General features: G+C 44.0%; 1 protein-coding gene across 1 annotated transcript in view; it reads left to right on the forward strand.

Annotated features, from left to right (window-relative positions):
* LOC124595564 (invertebrate-type lysozyme 2-like) overlaps window positions 1–21,811 on the forward strand; it is a 74,082-nt gene that overhangs the window by 43,726 nt on the left and 8,545 nt on the right. The window contains exon 3 of the mRNA XM_047134348.1: window positions 10,624–10,697. Coding sequence (XP_046990304.1) covers window positions 10,624–10,697 — 74 coding nt within the window. The remainder of the gene's footprint in view (window positions 1–10,623; window positions 10,698–21,811) is intronic.

Raw genomic sequence — 21,811 nt, forward strand, 5'->3', positions numbered from 1 at the left:
TATGCGCAGTATGAATCGAATCTGAATTTCACAATTGGCGGCCTCCCCTTGTTAGTATTAAATATAATATTACTCCTACCGGAAGAAATAAACCAAAATCTATAAAGATAGGCGCAGTGGAAATGGAATTTAGCAGCAACATAGGCTGTGAAGTGGACATGACTGGCCATTGTGAAGTCAAAGCTATAATACAGCTGTGATTATTCACAATACTGCTATCAGACACAGTCACTAAAACGTTAAGAAAATTGTTCCACAGAAATTATTTTAAACCAGCACAATAATTACAAGAAAAATCAAATTGATTCAGAATAAATAACAATAATATCCAAAACAAAAGGACAAAAAATATAAAGTAAGTAATTTAGCATTACCAATAGTTCGTTATCAGTCAAACTGCATCATCCTTCAACATATTTCGCAAAATCTCACAATTCATAATTGTGGCTCAATCATACGAGAAATCCTCAGTGACAGAATAAGTCAACAAGTTAACACTAAAATTCTAACATAAGAGCCCTAAGATAATATCGTACTAAAATTATGTAGAAAAAACCACATCGCACATCACAATGCTGAGCCAGACTGTTACGCTAATTGAAAACCTTTGTCCTCGCACACACACGCCATCCAGAACTATGCGTATTACCAGATAGTAAGCTTACAAGAAGCCCGTAGCTCAGTTGCACATCAATCCGGAAAGGTATTGTGATACCAAATCCAAAACGTAGCAAATTAAGAAATGTTTTAAAAGTATCAATAAGAATCTGCTCAAAGGCCTTCCCACAAACAAGCTGGAATGAGACAAAACAAGTTAGGCTAGGTCACTGTATAACTGTAGTAGTCGGAGTCGGACGCGATAAAGAAACATTGGCCGACGGGCCGAGGGCGTCGACGGCGAGTCACCGAAAACCACGGGAAGACAGCAGTCGTGACGGACGAAAACGAAGACAACACGACGGACAACTATAGAGAGTAAACCAAATCGAGAGCCTGCATGTAATAATGTCAGAAACCAAACAACGCTGAGTACAGTGAACAATACGAGACCGCAGTCGGGACACGACTAATATCTGTTTTTTTTTCTTTTTTTGTGTCCTAGGTGGGGGTCAGGGCCACCACTGGATCTCGGTCTTACTGTCTTGATATAAGTGTAAAATTTTTCTATCCTACGATGACATCAATCCAATGACATCATTTGAGTGAACGTTGGTGTGGCATTGGGACTTGAAGTCGTGTACCACGCTCTGATAGTGGAAGTTCTAGGTGGCAAGTAATAGGGAACACAACTACATAGGTATTGATATTGGTGGTCGCATTATGGACGTCACATATCGAGTGGTCGTATCAAGCCTGACACTTTATTAGTGGGCGTAACAGGGCTGTCGTTAGCCATGGTTCGAATCTGATTTCTCGAGTATGATAAGAGGGATAGGGTGGTGGTGCCAATGCCGGGAAGTCGTGGTGCCAGTGTGGTGTAAGCCAGTGACCGTGTCACGCGAGGCATCCACTTTGAGGCCAGGGCCCCTGCGCTGCGAGCTTAATAGCGTGGCCACTGGCGCCGATAGGCTGGCGCAAAGGGCGTAGCTCGCGCACATAGTTGAGGCAGCGCAGCAGCGCTCGCAAATATTAGGAGCGCAGCCTAGCGACCGTCGTCTAGGTCCATGCACTATAGCGGACTTTCGAATTCGTCGAACCGGGAAACCTGAATAATAATAATATTGCGCTTGCAGCCGCCAGTCTGTGAATGGAGAGCAATAAGGCTCACAGTTTCAAAATACACCTAGCATGAAAATGAACAAAGTCACCGTGGCACGCCACGGAATCCACAACAAGTATCAAGGACTGTTAACTGAACACTCCAAGCCCTGAAAGCTCCGTTGAGCAGTCTTCTGTAGAGAGCATACAGCACTAGTTGCAGTTCACGCAGTCCTCCCAGGGAGCAGTAAAACACTGTGTGGGCCAATCTTCGTGTGTCTGGCGCCGCTCTCTCGGTGTCGACAGCCGCCGAGTGCCACTCTGCAGGCCCTCATCTCCAGACTAGGCTGTGCTACAGCTGCCCAATAAACTCCAATACATACTTCTCAGAAACAAACAACATTAAACGGGCTGTCTCCATGCGCTTGGCGCAGCACTCCATGTGACAGTAGCTAGCTGCAAGCTCTCCAACCTTCGGCCTTTGTCCTGCTCGTAGCAATCCTCCAGGAACAGACCGGCAGGGAACCTGAACGAGCTCGAGCCAGCGTGCCACTGGAGCATTCACGCTGCTATCCCTGTGTTGCTGGCCAGCAGCCGCCCATCTTCTTCCAAGGAGTTGATTTCAAACTCTAATCCGTCCGCTGCCCGACACAAGGCTCCTTAACGCTGTCCCCGTTGCCCGCTCGACAACGCCGGTAATGCTTTGTTCGACAGCTTTGATGCTCTGCGCGCCCTCTACCGCCGTGGGAGGCTACGACGCCAACTGCTGAGTGGTGCGCGACTGCAAATGCGTCGCGTAATCGCAGAAGAAGATAAAACACTCAAAGGCTGACTTAAAGACATATGATTTCCTCGGTAACTATTTAAGGCATGAAACTTCACGGCAGAATAAATCTGTGTGCCGAACCGCGGACTCGAACTAGAGACTTTTGCCTTTCGTAGGCATGTGCTCTACCGACTGATCTACCCAGGCTCAGCTCATAACCCGTCCTCACAGCCTTAATTCTTCCAGTACCTCGTCTCCTGCCTTCAACCTTCACAGAAGCTCTCCTGCGAAACTTGCAAGACTGCTGGCGGAAGTAGAGCTGTGAGGACTGGTCGTGAGTCGTGCTTGTGTAGTTCAGTCAGTAGAGCACTTTCCCGCGAAAGGCAAAGGTCCTGAATTCGATTCTCGTTCTGGAACACAGTTTTAATCTGCCAGGAAGTTTCAGCACACACTCTGCTGCAGAGTGAAAATTTCATTCTGGGAACATGCCCCAAACTGCGCAAAACCGTGTCTCTGCAGAATCCTTTTTTCCAGGAATGATAGTCTCGTAAGTTTCACAACCTAGCATCTGTGAAGTTTGGAAGGTAGGAGACGAGGTACTGGTAAAATGGAAATGAGCGTTTGGCGTCATTGGCCGGGAGGCCTCTTGCGGGGCAGGTCCGGCCGCCTTGGTGCAGGTCATATTACATTCGACGCCACATTGGGCGACCTGCGCGCCGAATGGGGATGAAATGATGAAGACAACACAACACCCAGTCCCTGAGCGGGGAAAATCTCCGACCAAGCCGGGAATCGAACCCGGGCCCCTAGAACGGCAGTCCGTCACGTTGACCGCTCAGCTATCGCGGCGGAAGAGGTACTGGTGGAAGCAAGCCTGTGAGGGTGGGTTGTGAGTTGTATGTGGGTAACTCAGTCGGTTCGGCGTCTGCGTCCTAAATGTATGTGCACTGTCTTGCTCCAGTCGACATTGCAAACGACACACCTTCTTTGCTAGCAAGGTAACGCCGCTTTTTAAGGGTCCATGGGATGATCTGGTCCTCGGTGGGACTTCAAGTCCATGCAAGGACCCCTCAGCTCCACACAAGGACCCACTGATCAACTCCTACGACAATCCCCATGTGCGGCCCCCTGTCAGCTTATTGACACATGAACGAAGATTCTCAGAACCCGCGCAGGTTTTCAGGTTTCACATAATATACAGTGCACTCTTCCAGTCACCTTAACCATACCTATCTAACAAGCTCCGTTGATGACGTCACTCGATATGCCAAAGTGTGTTCCCAGACTTCATCCGAACATGGGGTCTACATCTGCGATGTCGGTGTCGCCCGCCAACGGGTGTGGCAGAGTCGTGGCCTGTGGAAATTAAACGTTGCCCACCTGACTGCCGTTGACTGCTGACAGATAATTGAGGAGGACGCATGGACCCTATGTCATCGACACCGCCTCACCTACACATCCGCCCTATCCTGGTGGCTAAGCTGTGTGAAACTGGCTCTGCACAGGCCAGTGATATGGCAACGACGTCAAGGCTTAGCATGTGAGGACATTATTGTCTGTTACACGATTCTACATGATTGCACGTCGGTGGCGTTCTCTCCCACCTGTCAGGTGCTAGTGCATCAAGCTAAAGCAGGGATCACTCCACTGCTCCGATGATGCTTGGAAGAGACCATTGTTAGGTCCCACACCAGTGACTGTATGCTTCACAAAACGCTGTCAATGTACCTCCTCCTTACAGAATGGAGGCGGCGTCATCGAGCTCTCATGCGCAACCTTACCCATGCAGAAGGATGACGACATATATATATATTTCGAAGAAGCAATGAAGGAAATAAAACAAAGGTTCAAGGGCGGAATTAAAATTCGTGATATTAGGATATGAATGACAAGATTCGTTGATGACATTGCTATCCTCGGTGAAAGAACGGAGGTGAGCACTCCGCTGAGTACAGAACATGGAATAGGAGTAAATCGAAGAAAGACAGAAGTAATGAGAGAAAGAAGAAATAAGAATTGTGAGGAACTTAATATCAGGATTGGTGATAACGAAGTACATGAAAGAATTCCACTGACTAGGTAGCAAAATAACCCATGGCGGATGGAGCAGAAGAACATAAAAAGCAGACAATCACTGGCAAAAAGGACATTCCAGGCCAAGAGAAGTCAACTAGTATCAAAAATATACACAGGCCTCAACTGGAAGAAGAACTTTCTGAGAATGTACGCCTGGTGCACAGGATTTTATAGTAGTGAAACTTGAACTGTGGGAAAACCGGAACAGATGAGAATCGAAGCATTTGAGGTATGGTGCTGCAGACGAGTTTTGAAAGTTAGGTAGACTGATAAGGTAAGGAATTATGAGGTTCTGCGCAGAATCGTAGAGGAAAGAAGTATGTGGAAAACACTGACACGGAGAAGGAACAAAATGATAAGACATCTCCTAAGACATCAGGGAATGTCTTCCATGGTACTAGAGGGAGCTGTAGAGGGCAGAAATTGTAGAGGAAGACAGAGATTGGAACCCATACAGCAAATAATTGGGGACGTAGACTGCAAGTGCTACACTGAGATGAAGAAGTTGGCACAGGAGAGGAATTCGTGGCGGGTCGCAAACCAGTCAGTAGACTGATGACTCAAAAAAAGATAACATGAATTTGCTTTAAGTCTTAAAAACACATAAGACAACCCACTCCGGTTTCGTGAAGTAAAGTTTTACGTTCCAGCAAAATAGTGGTAAATTAATTAAAATTTTAAAGCCCTTACTTAGTTCGCCTGATAAGGCTCATAAATTTCAGTAGATTAAACACACACAGCATTGTAATTTCTGCTCCACTGAGACGTTCCAAACATCAGTTTAACTAGAAGGGCTAGAGATACAGACCATAACCAATACCACATTATATATATAAGGTGAAGACACTAACCAACTTTAATTTAATTTACATCTGGAAAATATCTCAGTACTTTGAAATCTCTCTTCCATAATTTTCTTGAAAGTACTACACCAAGCCCAATCAGTTTAACAGATAAGTTTGTCCTTGGAGAATAGCACCAATAACCTAGACTTCGGGCACCGCAGCATCACAAACATCAGTTGCAAGTAAAGTAGACCCAAGCTACCCAAAAAAAAAAAAAAAAAAAAAAAAAAAAAAAAAAAAAAAAAAAAAAAAAAAAAAAAAAACCTCTAAAGACAATAGCTACAGTTTCTTCCAAGCAGCAAGCGTGATACAGATCAAAACCCAAGAATTCAACTCGTTCATACGGCAAACTATCCTTTCAGCTGTGTGTGGAAAACAGCCACACATAATTGAAACCTGGGTGGTAGGTACTCAGAGAACGCACAGGATAAGATTAGGATTGTGGATGGGGCCGTAAATAGTTACTGTGAGTTCCACAATCAAACACACAACTTTATTTTTCTAAGAACCACTTTTTTACACATTGCTTTAAAAGACCGCAATTAGACAATACGGCTAAAGGCCTAGTTAAAGGAAACAAGGAAACTTGAAATGCTTTCTGGGCTGAAGGCCCAAAACCTCACCAAAAACAAGAACGGCTGAAGGCCTGACTTAGAAATCAAAAGGAACTAAAAATAGGTCAATTTTTTTGAAAAAAAACATGCAATTGAAAACAATTAGAGGCTGAAGGCATACACTACACGTCTGAAGGACAACTATAATTAAAACACATTAATAAACAGCTTTTCTAACCAAGAAAGTTCTTTTTAAACTTACAACAGAACGGTCAATAGCCTAATTAAAGAAATATTAACTTATTACAACGGCTGAAGGCCTGAACAACAAGTCAGACAAACAATTTAAAATAAAGCCCTTCCTTCATATAAAATTTTTCCTTTAAAGAATACACACGGCTGAAGACCTTATTAAAAGGGGTTCACATAAATTCTCGACTGAAGGCCACGCATAACACACCGAACACCTAACGGCTTAGGGCCTGGATTACAAACAATTTCAGATAGAACAAATTTTAAGGAAATTTTTTTAAAAATAAAATCAATGTTCAAAATTTTAATGTAACATGGCTGAAGGCCTTTATGTAAAATTTAAAAGAACTGAATTAATACATGGCCGAAGGCCTCACACAATACTTCAAACTATAATGAAAATCACAATCTAAAACAAACAGAACAAGTGGTACTCAGAAGTATTCCAAGGATTTATCTGAGAAGGTAGCTCAAACGTAAGGTGAGGTGAGACAGGCAGCCAAGAGTTGAAGTTAAATAATCAGATGGCAACCCAAACTAGGGACAGCTAAGGACCGATCAACAATTTAGCCAATTCCCTTCCGTCCAGCCAACGGCACAACAAGGGAAAAAATATCGGCCGAGGACGAGGATACGAACAGCACTATGCCTTCAGAAATTGGCTCCTAAAAACAGCCAAGGGAACAATAAGCACTCTAACCAAAATATGAACCGAACGACTTAAAAGGCTGTCAACAACATGCCGTGCCAGACAGCATCAACATGACGAGGAAAGGCACACTACCAGGAAACTACGCTAACGACAAGGGCAGGTAACTTGGGTGTTAACGGCCACAGGGCAGAAAATACGGCTGGTGCACTTCACTGGCAAGTAACAGTCAGTTTAATAATTAATCACAATATAGGAAGACGGCTGCAAGATTTCGCCGACTCCAACACATCATACGTTCCTGCTACCCCGAACGGCCCAGGGAGCAACAACAGGTTAACTGATCACTCAACTTCAGTGTCCAGATTCGGTGGGCAACGAACTTTGTCGTTCTCACAGCTAGAGCCCCATGATCCGACAGCGCGTGCACACCGCAAGCGGTCCCGGCCTGACCTTGGGCCGCGGAGACTTGCTCACTGCTCCCCCAACCGACTGACTGCCTGCAGCACGCACACAGCATTAAAACAGCTGCTCAGTCAAAACCACACAGACTACACACGGTTCCGCAAAAACACTTCCACAAACAACTCTAACAATACTAAAGCCAGTGAATCTGGAACAACAAGGATGAATCGCAAGTCGACACACACAGAGAACCCAGAAGCGGTCGGCGACCAAATACACGCCGTCCAATGAGACGACCGACCGAACGAGCAACCAACGTCGTCCCCACTCAAGTCATGAGTGCCGAAAATGGTCGGGCGAGTCATGGCTGTCCGGACCTCACTGCTGCTCCGTCCCAACTGAACTGCCGACACATGACTACCCGGAAATACTAGCGGTCGCTCCAAAGATAGTATGACAGTGCTTTATCGATAAGCGCTGCTGCTGCTGCCACTCACAGGCAGGCAAGGCAGCAACTTAGTGACGCCAGTAAATCGAATAAGAAACGAGACGGGAGTGCCACTAAGACAAGATGTCAAGCAATAACGTCACGAACACGAGCCGCACAAGGCTCAATCATTATAAAACACAAACGAGAACAACTTGATTTTAATAAATAGATTAATATTTTTACCTATCTGGTCTTACCCCTTGTACAGTAGTGTTCTGGAGCTGCCCTGGGGCTGAAGCAATACATCCACTGCTTCACGGCTGGTACGTTTCACACGACTACAGGGTCCAAACCCAGCCCACTCCTGCATAGTCTCCCGTGAAGACCAGTGTTACATCGACTCCACGTGTAAATTCCTACAAAAGAAAAAGTCCAGTTAACAATATGCCAATTAAGGGTACCCTGACTGCTGCGGGGCCAGCTTCTAGGCATAAAAATTTGCTAAGGTGAGAGCAACCCTGGACAACGTCAATTAGGGATGAAATGTGGACAACATCTTTCGTTAACTGGTAATCTCAAAAGTGGTTCAAATGGCTCTGAGCACTATGGGACTTAACATCTGTGGTCATCAGTCCCCTAGAACTTAGAACTACTTAAACCTAACTAACCTAAGGACATCACACACATCCATGGCCGAGGCAGGATTCGAACCTGCGACCGTAGCAACTGGTAATCTCAAGCCGTCCACATGGCACATATTAACCATGGCACATATTAACGCAACTGTCTTAACTAAACCCCCGAACATTAAAGAACAAGGTTCACTCCCTCAGCAGACGCGCATGGCACCAGATAATTCTATCAAATGATCCGACACTTTAACAGTCAAAACCCGCCACTAATTAAACGAGCAGTCTGGCCACCAGAAAATGGAGTTCAAACACCAACTCGGTCAAAGCCGGTCGCGTTGTATCTCTGCCAGATAGCAACATTTCCACCGAGTAGCCCATCAGTCGAGTATACTCTGCTCCCCTCAGGTGTCTCCTTCGCAACTGTCACAGTGATGGCCGTCCACACAGTTCTCGATCAGCGCCCTCTCTGCTTCACTCCGAGACCTCCTAGAGAGCCCATCTCAGCGATCTGCACTGCTTAAAAGCCCACCGATGTTGTACCTCTTCAGGACCGAGCGAATACTCTTTGGGCCCATGATACACTCGCAGCAAAATCGATATTGGCGTAACAGTTTTTTGTTTAGTTGCTTTCGCTTGGCTTTTACAGTTATACCAGATTGTAGATATTAACTCAAATGAAGAGCTTGGTGGAAGAAAGGAAGGTTATTGTTTAGATCAGTAGAGACAGAGAAAAAGCTCGAACTGGGGAAGTGTGGTGAAGGTCGTTTCATATTCAGAGGAACCATTCCGGCTCCGGAGCTAAGCAATTGTTTCTCTTCTTCTAATACTGTTTCAGTTCTAGTTTAATGTTAAGCAAGTGGTTACTACGCTCTGTACTACTTTTCGTCTTTGTTTTGTTTACCCTCGATCTATTTACTGTGCTAAGCCTACTGTTCTTTCCATTCCACCCGCCTTTCCTGCATCAGCCCAGATATGCTACGTCCTCTGTGAACCTTCCTATCAGTATTTTTTTTTCTTTTTTTGCCCTTCCAAAACTGTCTTCACTTCATTCATTTACTTCTTCGATATACAACAGTAGAAAAAAATGGTCAGAAGCTACAGTACTGCCTTCGAGCCTTCTATTCACGGAATAAAAACCCACTCAGGTAGCCTTGCATGTTAACGTGGCTGCTTCTGGAATGGGGAGGTATGCTGGTCCAGATGGAACCCCCCCCCCCCTCCACCTCCTCGGCGGATTAACAGACGAGGGGTCGTCGTGCAGGCCATCTTGGGTGTGGTTGTAAGGTGGTTTCCTTCATCCCTTTAGGCGAATACCGGGTTCGATCCGTGTTCTGCGTCAGATACAACTTACACAAACATTTAGAAAACTTTCTCACACTTGTACACAGAACTTACTCTGAACGCAGACAGATTGTGTATACTACTTCTGTCCTGGGGGGTGAATAGGAGACTGATTACCTCAGCTGTTTGGTCTCCTTAAAGACTTACTCAGTTGCAGCAGCAACATTGGATAAAATGTTATCTGAAAGGGGCATATTTCGAAACACAACTGCATTTCTGACCAGAAATTCACAGTCTTTCCCTGCTGCACCGAGAACCTTTTTCCGTTACTGCGTAATTAGAGGACGAGCAGTTTTATATTAATCCAGACAGATATCTTTTGATGCTCTTCCACGTCCATGGATGTCTGGCCTTCGAGGGGGAGTGGGGGGAGAGGGTGACGGTACTGTTTAACGAAAATGGCTGAGCACTATGGGACTTAACTGCTGAGGTCATCAGTCCCCTAGAACTTAGAACTACTTAAACCTAACTAACCTAAGGACATCACACACATCCATGCCCGAGGGAGGATTCAAACATGTGACCGTAGCGGTCGCGCGGTTCCAGACTTAAGCGCCTGGAACTGCTCGGCCACACCGGCCGGCCCAAGTGCTAGTGACTCTGTATCACAGGATTCGCTCTGTAGTTTTCCCTGCTGTAGTTAAAATATTTATGTAGGACCGAGCTTAATATGGTAACTCATATAATAATATGAGTGAAAGCTGCACTCACCACAAAAGAAAAAAAAACAGTCATCGGTTTTCTTCTTCTTCTTCTTCTTCTTTGCCTTTTTGTTTGTTTTTTGTTTCTTTCGTTTATTGTTTTCCTTTAATACTTCGAAGTCTTCTCACATACTTCAGTGCTATGAATTACAGGTCACTTCCGATTACCTGATAACGAAATCCTCATACTCTGCTCTCTCCGCACTTGTTCGTAAATTTCTTCCTTAAATTTCTGTTTTGTTTGAGATGTCAATTGTCATTTTTGTTTTTACAGCATTTGAAAGATGTGCTGATGATCCATTTTGTTCTGCTCAGGCCGTAGAAGCTTACATGACGAGATACCAAAAGGTAGGTGGTGTCTTAATTTGTAAGATTCGTTAATGTTGATATAATCATAACACGTGCCTAAGTCTTTTGACAGGGTTCAAGTCCCGGTCCATCACACAGTCGTAATCTACCAGGAAGTTTCATATGAGCCCACACGCCGCTGCAAAGAGAAAATTTCGTTTTTGACATTCTTGTTAAAAATTTAAAATAGTGTCGACTAATAAACAGCAGCTTCATGGCTTTTATCTTGCCTGCATGATAGAAAGCAGAATGCATCTATTCCACGTTGATGACACAATATCAGGCAGTCAAAATCTGAAGCATTCAAACATATGACCTAGCTCACATGCCTTAGCTTTCAGCCTGTCTGCACATTACCACGACACCACATTGAGTGGCTGGAGGGGCAAGAGGGGGAACTGCGAACGCACGATATTTAGATGGCTACGCAGTCACACTGCATACGATTTTGTTTTGTATTTTGTATTTCTCACCAACACAGATCACAAGCGGTCTCGGACACAGCTCGAACACAGGTGTAAGACTGGCAGCGTCCTCAAAACGTTAAGAAAACCACTACTGTAATTCTTTCAAGGCCACAACAAATTCTTCAAACTCTCCGTTTTATTTAACGCCAGTTGGTTGGGGAACTGGACTGCGTTTGCCAGAATTTGTTCCTTGTAGAGTACTGTTTCCTTTTTAAATGCATCTCCATCAAATCAGAAATAAGTTGCTTCTCACTCTGCAATATCCTACTGTGGGCAGCGTGCAGTCAAGTCCACTTAAAATGCGAGGTTTGCAATCCATCCCGGATGTTCTAATTTTCGTTTCAGGACTCCTTTTTCCTTCATAAATTCAACAATAGCGAATTATTAGCCGAAAAATTGTTCCAGGTATGCCCCTTAACTTCATGACCGTACTTTGCAGCAGTATATAGTCTCCATACTCTCCATTCAGTTCCCTCGACAACTGTTGCAACAGACTGGAATAATGCGTGCGAGTTTATAAATTTTACTACTCGTACCACCAATTTCTTCATGTGCTCCATGCTTGCAAATTTAGCACAAAGTGCTTCTTGATGTACAGAACAACGAATCCCATCTGATGATTGTAATCTTTTCAGCATTCATTCTCAACTAAATAGGTCAGGAGCCCACTACACGAAGGAGGCGGCTACACGGGTAGCAGGGGCTATGTAGCGTGCACTGCGCGGTTTTTTAAGGTTAGAGGGGTCTCGGGGACACATAAAAATGGTTTCAGTCTCAAAGCGCACAGGTCGGACACAATAAGGACGCAGATCCGAGAAACATCGATATAACAGTTGCAAATTGTCGTAGTTCCACCGCTAATAGAAAGCACTGCTGCTCAAATAGCTATGGGCACCGAAAGCTGGCTAAAGTCGGACGTAAGTTCAGTCGAAATTTTTCGGAGGACATAATGGTGTTCAGAAAGGATAGGTTAAATACAGTAGCGAAATTGAAGTGCATACTTCTTGTGAGTTATTATGGGTAGAGGTCATTCTTGATAACCGGAATAAGATAATAATTGGATCTTTTTACCGATCTCCTAACTCAGATGATACAATTGCTGAAATATTCAAAGAAAACTTGAGTCTAACTTCAAACATGTACTCGAGTCACACAGTTATTCTTGGTGGTGACTTCAATTTACCCTCGATATGTTCGTGAAAATACATGTTTAAATCCTTAGCCACGCATAAAAATCTTTCCTAAATGTGCTAAACGCATTCTCTGAAAATTATTTTGAGCAATTAGTTCTTGAACAAGTTGAATTCTTAGCAACAAATAATCCTGAGCTAATAACGAGCATCAAACCGATACAGGGATTAGTGAACACAAGCTTTACTAGCGAAACTGAATACTGTAACTTCCGAATCCTCCAAAAATGAACGAAAACTATACCTACAAAAAAAAAAAAAAACAAAAAAAAAACAGATAAAAATTAACTTGACGCCTTCCTGACAGACCATTTTCGTTCCCTCCAAATTAACAATGTAAATGTAGAACAGATGTGGCCTGAAATCAAAGAAATAATATCGACAGCAATTGAGAGATTTATACCAAATAAATTAATAAACGACGGAGCTGACCCACTTGGTACACAAAACTGGTCAGAACACTGTTGCAGAAACAACTAAAAAAGCATGCCAAATTTTTAAAAAAATGTTCAAATGTATGTGAATCTTATAGGACTTAACTGCAAGGTCATCAGTCCCTAAGCTTACACACTACTTAACTTAAATTATCCTAAGGACAAACACACATACCCATGCCCGAGGGAGGACTCGAACCTCCGCCGGGATCAGCCGCACAGTCCGTGACTGCAGCGCCTGAGACCGCGCGGCTGATCCCGCGCGGTGCCAAATTATAACGAACGCAAATTCCCCAAGATTAGTGACCTTTTGCAGAAGCTCGAAATTTAGCGCGGACTTCAATGCGACGAGGTTCTAATAGTTTCCACAACGAAACTTTGTCTCAAAACCTGGCAAAAAATTTAAAGAGATTCTGGTCATATGTAAAATACGCTAGTGGCAAGAAACAGTCAATGACTTCTCTGCGCGATAGCAATGGAAATACTACGGATGACAGCGCTGCCAAAGCATAGTTACTAATCACAGCTTTCCGAAATTTCTTTGGCAAAGAAGACGAAGTAAATATTCCACAATTCGAATCAGGAACAGCTACCAACATGAGTAACTTAGAGGTAGATATCCCCGAAGTAGTGAAGCAACTTAAATCATTTAACAAAAGTAAGTCTTCCGGTCCAGACGGTATACCAATTATGTTCCTTTCAGAGTATGCTGATGCAATAGCTCCATACTTAACAACCATACCGTACCCAAAGACTGGAAAGTTGATCAGATCACACCACCATTTAAGAAAGGTAGTAGGAGAAGTCCTCTAAATTACAGGCCCATATCATTAACGTCGATATTCAGCAGGATTTAGGAACATACACTGAACCGCCAAAGGTTATGGTATAGGCAAGCGCATTCAAATACACAGATATGTAAACAGCCAGAATACGGTGCTGCGGTCGGCAACGCCTTTATAATACAACAAGCGCCTGGTGCAGTTATTAGATCGGTTACTGCTGCTACAATGGCAGGTTATCAAGATGTAAGTGAGTTTGAATGTGGTGTTATAGTCGAGGCATAGGCGATGGGACACAGCATCTCCGAGGTAGCGATGAAGTGGGGATTTTCCCGTACAACCATTTCACAAGTGTACCGTGAATATCAGGAATCCGGTAAAACATCAAATTTCCGATATCGCTGCGGCTGGAAAAAGACCCTCCAAGAACTGGACCGACGACGACTGAAGAGAGTCGTTCAACGTGTTAGAAGTGCAACCCTGCCGCAAATTGCTGCAGATTTCATTGCTGGGCCATCAATAAGTGTCAGAGTGCGAACCATTCAACGATACATCATCGATATGGGAGTTCGGAGCCGAAGGCCCACTCTTGTACTCTTGTTGACCGCACGACACAAAGCTTTACGGCTGGCCTGGGCCCGTGAACACCGACATTGAACTGTTGATGATTGGAAATATATTGCCTGGACGGACGAGTCTCGTTTCAAATTTTATGTAGCGGATGGAGTGAGTCCGTGGACCCTGCATGTCAGCAGGGGACTGTTCGAGCTGGAAGAGGATCTGTAATGGTGTGGGGCGTGTGCAGTTGGAGTGACATCTAGATACGACTCTGACAGGTGACACGTAGGTAAGCACCCTGTCTGATCACCTACATCCATTCATGTCCACTGTGCATTCCGACGGACTTGGGCAATTCCAGCAGGACACTCTTCTGAGTTTACACACTTCCGCTGGACACCAAACTCCCTAGACATGGACATTATTGAGCTTGTCTGGGATGCCTTGCAACGTGCTGTTCAGAAGAGATCTCGACCGTCTCGTAGTCTTACGGATTTACCGACAGCCATGAAGTGTTCATGGTGTCAGTTCCCTCCAGCGCTACTTCGGACAATATTCGAGTCCATGTCACGTCTTGTTGCGTGCTCGCGGGGGCTCTACGCGGTACTGGGCAGGTGTAATAGTTTCCTTGGCTCTTCAGTGTATATTGTGTTCGAATATTATGAATTACCTCGAAGAGAACGGTCTATTGAGACCCAGTCGACTCAGTTTTCGAAAACATCGTTCTTGTGAAACACAACTAGCTCTTTACCCACACGAAGTGTTGAGTGCAGTTGACAAGGGATTTGAAATTGATTCCGTATTTCTAGATTTCCAAAAGGCTTTTAACACTGCACCTCACAAGCGCATTACAGTCAAATTGCGTGCTTATGGAACATCGTCTCAATTATGTGACTGGTTTCGTTTCCTGTCAGAGAGATCACAGTTCGTAGTAACTGACCGAAAGACATCGAGTAAGAAATGATTTCTGGTGTTCACAAAGGTAGTGCTGCAGTTCTTCCGCTGTTCCTTATCTATGTAAACGAGACAATCTGAGCACCCTCTTAGGTTGTCTGCAGATGATGCTGTCGTTTATCGTGTAGTGGAGTTATCAGAGGATCAAAACAAATTGCAAAACGATTTAGAAAAGATATCTGTATGGCCCGAAAATTGGCAATTGACGTTGAGTAATGAAAAGTCTGAAGTCATCCACATGAGTGCTAAATGGAATCGTTTAAAAGTCGGTTACACGATAAATCAGTCAATTCTAAAGGCCGCAAATTCAATAAAATAGCTAGGAATTACAATTACGAGCAACTTAAACTGGAAAGAACTCTCGGAAAAGCTTGCATGGAAGGCGACTCAAAGATTGCGTTTTGTTGGGAGAACACATAGAAGATTCAACAGGTCTACGAAAGAGACTGCCTCGGTACGCTTGTCTGTCCTCTTTTGAAGTACTGCTGCGCAATGTGGAATCCTCACCAGACAGGATCAACGAAGCACATCGAGGAAGTTCAAAGAAGAGCAGCACGTTTTGCATTATCGAGAAATAGTTGAGAGAGTGTCATGCTACTCAATTTGGGGCGGACATCATTACAACAAAGGCGTTTTTCGTTGCAGCGGGATCTTCTCGTGGAATTTTAATCATCACTTTCTCCTCTGAACGCGAAAATATTTTGTTGACGCTGATCTACGAAAGGAGAAACGATCATCATAACGAAATAAGAGAAATCAGTGCTCGCAATGAAAGATATAGGTGTTCGTTCGAGACTGGAATAATAGATTATTATTGCCTCTTCCAGACACTTAAGTGTGATTTGCAGAGTACCCATGTAGTTGTATATCTTTTAATTGCTTCTAAATCTCGTTGTAACGTCGTTTCATAGCAAATTTGCAGTACCAGCCGATTGCGCGACTATATAATAGATATTGAAAATTATAACCCCTTTCTTCCGTCATTCCTACTCAGTTTTAAGGGCTTGTGTTGATTGATCGCTGGACCGCAAACAGCCACTTAACCTGTGAACGTCCTTCACACCACTAAGAAGTAGCGAAGGGTAAAAGCGCGGATACCGCCATTTTGCCGAACGGAAAACAGTTGTGCCAACCGAAAATTCCACACCGCAATGCTAATATGAATAGTCGCGCTGTACTGGGTATTTTCGAGAAGGACCGAGCAAAGCCGAGAAGGCCGACCCTCAGCCCGCTTGTCCGGCTCACGTGCATGCTGGCCATGGTCTAGAGCATCTTTCAGAGACCTCTTCAAAAAAGCTTTATTCTGACAACTGATTCACGATACATACTGACTTTTGAATGCGTAGATTAGTCCTTGCAGAAAGTATCGTTAATTTTCAGCCGAAAATATCTCTTCAGTTCTTTGATTGACAAAAGTATAGTTAATAAATAATGTCAAAGGTTCTCGTATATTGCTGCGACATTTGGTAACTTCCTGTGGCAAGAACAACGCAAATTGTGGAACAGGCACACAGAAAGTTCTCATACAAATCAAGCCTTATGGAAACATGGTGATCAGATTCTGCATTCTCTTGCCTCACGATCGAGACTTATCGGTATGTTGCAACCAACGCACTTCATTTAGACAAAGGAGCTCCTTGAAAGCTTTATAATGTCATCATTTCACTTAGGAATTAATTCGGTCATACTACACATGTCGTTTGTGAACCACGGAAAAGTAGCGATAGCTTAATAAATATTGGGTTACATGAAAAATGGTACATAACATTTCGATTCCTTTCAACATTATTCGTAAATAGTTTGATATTTCGTACACGTTGATTAGTCATCATATATGTACAGCATGGACCGAAATGGGCACACTCGGACCTCCGGCGCGATTCCATGCATACTAAAAGTACAGAAAAGTTTGTAGCAAAATGTTATCCCGTACGTGTCTGAAGACACGCAGTTTGGCGTTACTGTAGTAACAAGTACGATAGGTATCTTCATTCAGTGCTGTGAAGCAGTACTGTATAGTTGGCGCAGTGGCTAGAGATTTGCATTAGAATACTTGAGTTCGAGTGTTCAATTCTGGATCTACATAGGTGTAATTTTTTTACTATTTTTGATATACCCAATAACGCTATAGTATGCACTGCTTATTAAACGATACCAACCCAAAAGCTATAACATTTTTAACATTGAACGTAACAGTTATTGTCAGATACGTCAGCGATGTTCATGAAAAGTTAAAAATAAATTAACTTTCATAGAACAGAAATAACTACAATACTTATCAATGTGCAGATGTTAAAATTATGTACCACATTCAGTAAGAACAGCCAGCTTGGAAATTTTAAATACACTATCAGTGACAGCATGTACTTTCACAAAGCGCATATAGTCTTCAGAGCAGATGCTCAAAGCGACCTCCTTGTAAATCCAAACATTTCGCAACTCGCTGGACCATGCTTCTCTGAATTCTTCGCAACATAGCTCAATCCACAGTTACAAGAGCACCATATACACTCGCAACCAGATCTTCCACATGCATCTGTGTAGCAGAATAAACGCCTTCGTTCAAGTGTTCCACAGGAAGAAATGCGGAGGACTTAAGTGAGGCGAAAGCGTAGGCCATAAAATAGAACCTCCATTTCCTGGTAATGGCTCTGCTTAGGTGCTATCGCACATTTCTTTCAAAGTGCACCATCGTCACAGTCTAACATAACAGGACATCAGATGAGTGCGAATACTAACGCTTATATTGATCTGTAACATAGTTTTTAAACAGGGAGCGTATGTACGAGGTGCATTCAAGTTCTAAGGCCTCCGATTTTTTTTTCTTCGGTCTGGAAAGAGATAGAAACATGCGCATTGTTTTAAAATGAGGCCGCGTTCATTGTCAATACGTCCCAGAGATGGCAGCACCGTACGGCAGATGGAGTTTTACCGCCAGCGGCGAGAATGAGAACTTTTTTAAATACTTAAAATGGCGACGTTTTCCTTACTTGAACAGCGTGCAATCATTCGTTTTCTGAATTTGCGTGGTGTGAAACCAACTGAAATTCATCGACAGTTGAAGGAGACATGTGGTGATGGAGTTATGGGTGTGTCGAAAGTGCGTTCATGGGTGCAACAGTTTAATGAAGGCAGAACATCGTGTGACAACAAACCGAAACAACCTCGGGCTCGCACAAGCCGGTCTGACGACATGATCGAGAAAGTTGAGAGAATTGTTTTGGGGGATCGCTGAATGACTGTTGAACAGATCGCCTCCAGAGTTCGCATTCCTGTGGGTTCTGTGCACACAATCCTGCATGACGACCTGAAAATGCGAAAAGTGTCATCCAGGTGGGTGCCACGAATGCTGACGGACGACCACATGGCTGCCCGTGTGGCATGTTGCCAAGCAATGTTGATGTGCAACGACAACATGGTTGGCTCAAATGGCTCTGAGCACTATGGGACTTAACTTCTGAGGTCATCAGTCCCTTAGAACTTAGAACTACTTAAACCTAACTAACTTAAGGACATCACACACATCCATGCCCGAGGCAGGATTCGAACCTGCGACCGTAGCAGTCGCGCGGTTCCAGACTGTAGCGCCTAGAACCGCTCGGCCACTCCGGCCGGCCAACAACAACATGAATGGGACTTTCTTTTCGTCGGTTGTGACAATGGATGAGACATGGATGCCATTTTTCAATCCAGAAACAAAGCGCCAGTCAGCTCAATGGAAGCACACAGATTCACCGCCACCAAAAAAATTTCGGGTAACTGCCAGTGCTGAAAAAATGATGGTGTCCATGTTATGGGACAGCGAGGGCGTAATCCTTACCCATTGCGTTCCAAAGGGCACTACGGTAACAGGTGCATCCTACGAAAATGTTTTGAAGAACAAATTCCTTCCTGCACTGCAACAAAAACGTCAGGGAAGGGCTGCGTGTGTGCTGTTTCACCAAGACAATGCACCCGCACATCGAGCTAACGTTACGCAACAGTTTCTTCGTGATAACAACTTTGAAGTGATTCCTCATGCTCCCTACTCACCTGACCCGGCTCCTAGTGACTTTTGGCTTTTTCCAACAATGAAAGACACTCTCCGTGGCCGCACATTCACCAGTCGTGCTGCTATTGCCTCAGCGATTTTCCAGTGGTCAAAACAGACTCCTAAAGAAGCCTTCGCCGCTGCCATGGAATCATGGCGTCAGCTTTGTGAAAAATGTGTACGTCTGCAAGGCGATTACGTCGAGAAGTAAAGCCAGTTTAATCGATTTCGGGTGAGTAGTTAATTAGAAAAAAAAATCGGAGGCCTTAGAACTTGAATGCACCTCGTATTGCCATAACATCGACAATAACCAATAAAACGACATCACATTTTGATTCTTGACTTGCCTAAGGTCTCTCAGAGGTATGAAACGGTACATTACGGAAAAGTTTATTAACGATTCTATTGTAAAGTTCATGTAGTCATTGAAGAATATCGTTTTCCTATAACAACAAAAAATTTCTCTTAAACACCAGAAAACCTCGCCTCTCGCAGAAAGATGTCTTACATCTACCCAATAACGCCAGTTTTTGTTCGTTACGCTTACAGGAAAATCAGCGAACGTGCAACGTAAGAAACATGTATAGAACGTAATGTTTACGTTATTTAGCGTACCAAATAAGTCACAACAACTGTAGCTAAAGAGAAAAACACTAAAAAAGACCTATAACAAAACCTCAAAAGGAAGAAAAGTGTTTCCAACCGTAGAAGGTAGCATTTCTACAATTGTCGCTTTATCTGAGACAAAACGGCAAGAATCTTAAGCTTATTCGCTTTTGAAATAAAAATAATTATATCATAAAAGTATTCGTGTGTTAGAAAGCCGATGTCATCTGTTGAGTGACAGAGACCGCCGACAGTTGAAGAGGGTCGTAATGTGTAATAGGCAGACATCTATCAAGACCATCACACAGGAATTCCAAACTGCATCACTGCTATGACAGTTACACTCCATAAAAATTTATATGTCAAGGAAATTGCATATCATAATAAGAAAAGAAACATAAACCATGTGATCAAAAGTATCCGGAGACCTGGTTGAAAAGGACTTACAAGTTTGCGGCGCCCTCCATCGGTAATACTGGAACTCAATATGGTTTTGACCCACCCTTAGCCTTGATGACAGCTTCCACTCTAGTAGGTATACGTTCTATCAAGTGCTGGAAGATTTCTTGGGGAATGGCAGGCCATTCTTCACGGAGTCCTGCACTAACGAGAGGTATCGATGTCGGTCGGTGACGCCTGGCACGAAGTCGGCGTTCCAAAACATCCCAAAGGTGTTCTAAAGTATTCAGGTCAGCACTCTGTGCAGGCCAATCTATTACAGTGGTATTATTGTTGTGTAACCACTCCGCATCGGCCGGAGCGGCCGAGCGGTTCTAGGCGCGTCAGTCTGAAACCGCTCGACCGCTACGGTCGCAGGTTCGAATTCTGCCTCGGGCATGGATGTGTGTGGTGTCCTTAGGTTAGTTAGGTTTAAGTAGTTCTAAGTTCTAGGGGACTGATGACCTCAGACGTTAAGTCCCATAGTGCTCCACTCCGCCACAGTCTGTGCATTATGAACAGGTGCTCTATCGTGTTGGAAGGTACAATCGCCATCCCAGAATTGCTCTTCAGCAGTGGGAAGCAATAAGGTGCTTAAAACATCAATGTAAGCCTGTTCTGTGATAGTGCCACTCAAAACACCAAGGGTTGCAAGCCCCCTGCATGAAAATCACGACCACACCATAACACCACCGCCTCCGAAAATATGTTGGCACTACACACGCTGGCAGATGACGTTTACCGGGCATTCGCCATACCCACACCCTGCCATCGGATCGCCACATTGTGTACCGTGATTCGTCACTCCACAAACGTTTTTCCACTGTTCAATCGTCCATTGTTCACGCTCCTTACACCAAGCGAGGCGTCGTTTGGCATTTACCGGCTTATGATCAGCCGCTTGACCAGGAAATCAAGTTTTCTCACCTCCCACCTAACTGTCATAGTACTTGCAGTGGATCCTGATGCAGTTTGGAATTCCTGTGTGATGGTCTGGATAGATGTCTGCCTATTACACATTACGACCCTCTTCAACTATCGGTGGTCTCTGTCAGCCAACAGACGAGATAGGTCTGTACACTTTTGTGCTGAATGTGTCCCTTCACGTTTCCACTTCACTATCACATCGGAAACAGTGAATCTAGGGATGTCTAGGAGTGTGGAAATATCGCGTACCGCCTTATGACACAAGTGATACCCAATCACCTGACCACGTTCGTGAGTTCCGCTGAGTGCCCCATTCTGCTCTCTCACGATGTCTAACGATCACTGAGGTCGCTGATATGGAGTACCTGGAAGTAGGTGGCAGCACAATGACCATAATATCAAACACGTATGTTTTTGGGGGTGCCCGAATACTTTTGATCACATATTGAATGCTTCTCCTGCCTAAAATATGTGTTTATAGCCTGTTGCTGTCAGCAAAGTAAGAGGCGGTTACGCACATATTCGAAAATATTTCTTCATAAATAAGTTGATTTTTTTCACTGAATCAGTGAGATTCGGCTGTTTCTATGTTTATTTCGCGGTATTCATGTCTCTTGTTAATTTATTAATGCCTAGAACGCCAATATATAACAATTACTTCGTTACTTAAATAGAAATGTGATTAAAAACAAATGCATCCTTACTATGCATGTGAATGTCTGCTTCCT

This window comes from Schistocerca americana, chromosome 2, assembly GCF_021461395.2.
Source record: "Schistocerca americana isolate TAMUIC-IGC-003095 chromosome 2, iqSchAmer2.1, whole genome shotgun sequence".
Lineage (NCBI taxonomy): Eukaryota > Metazoa > Arthropoda > Insecta > Orthoptera > Acrididae > Schistocerca > Schistocerca americana.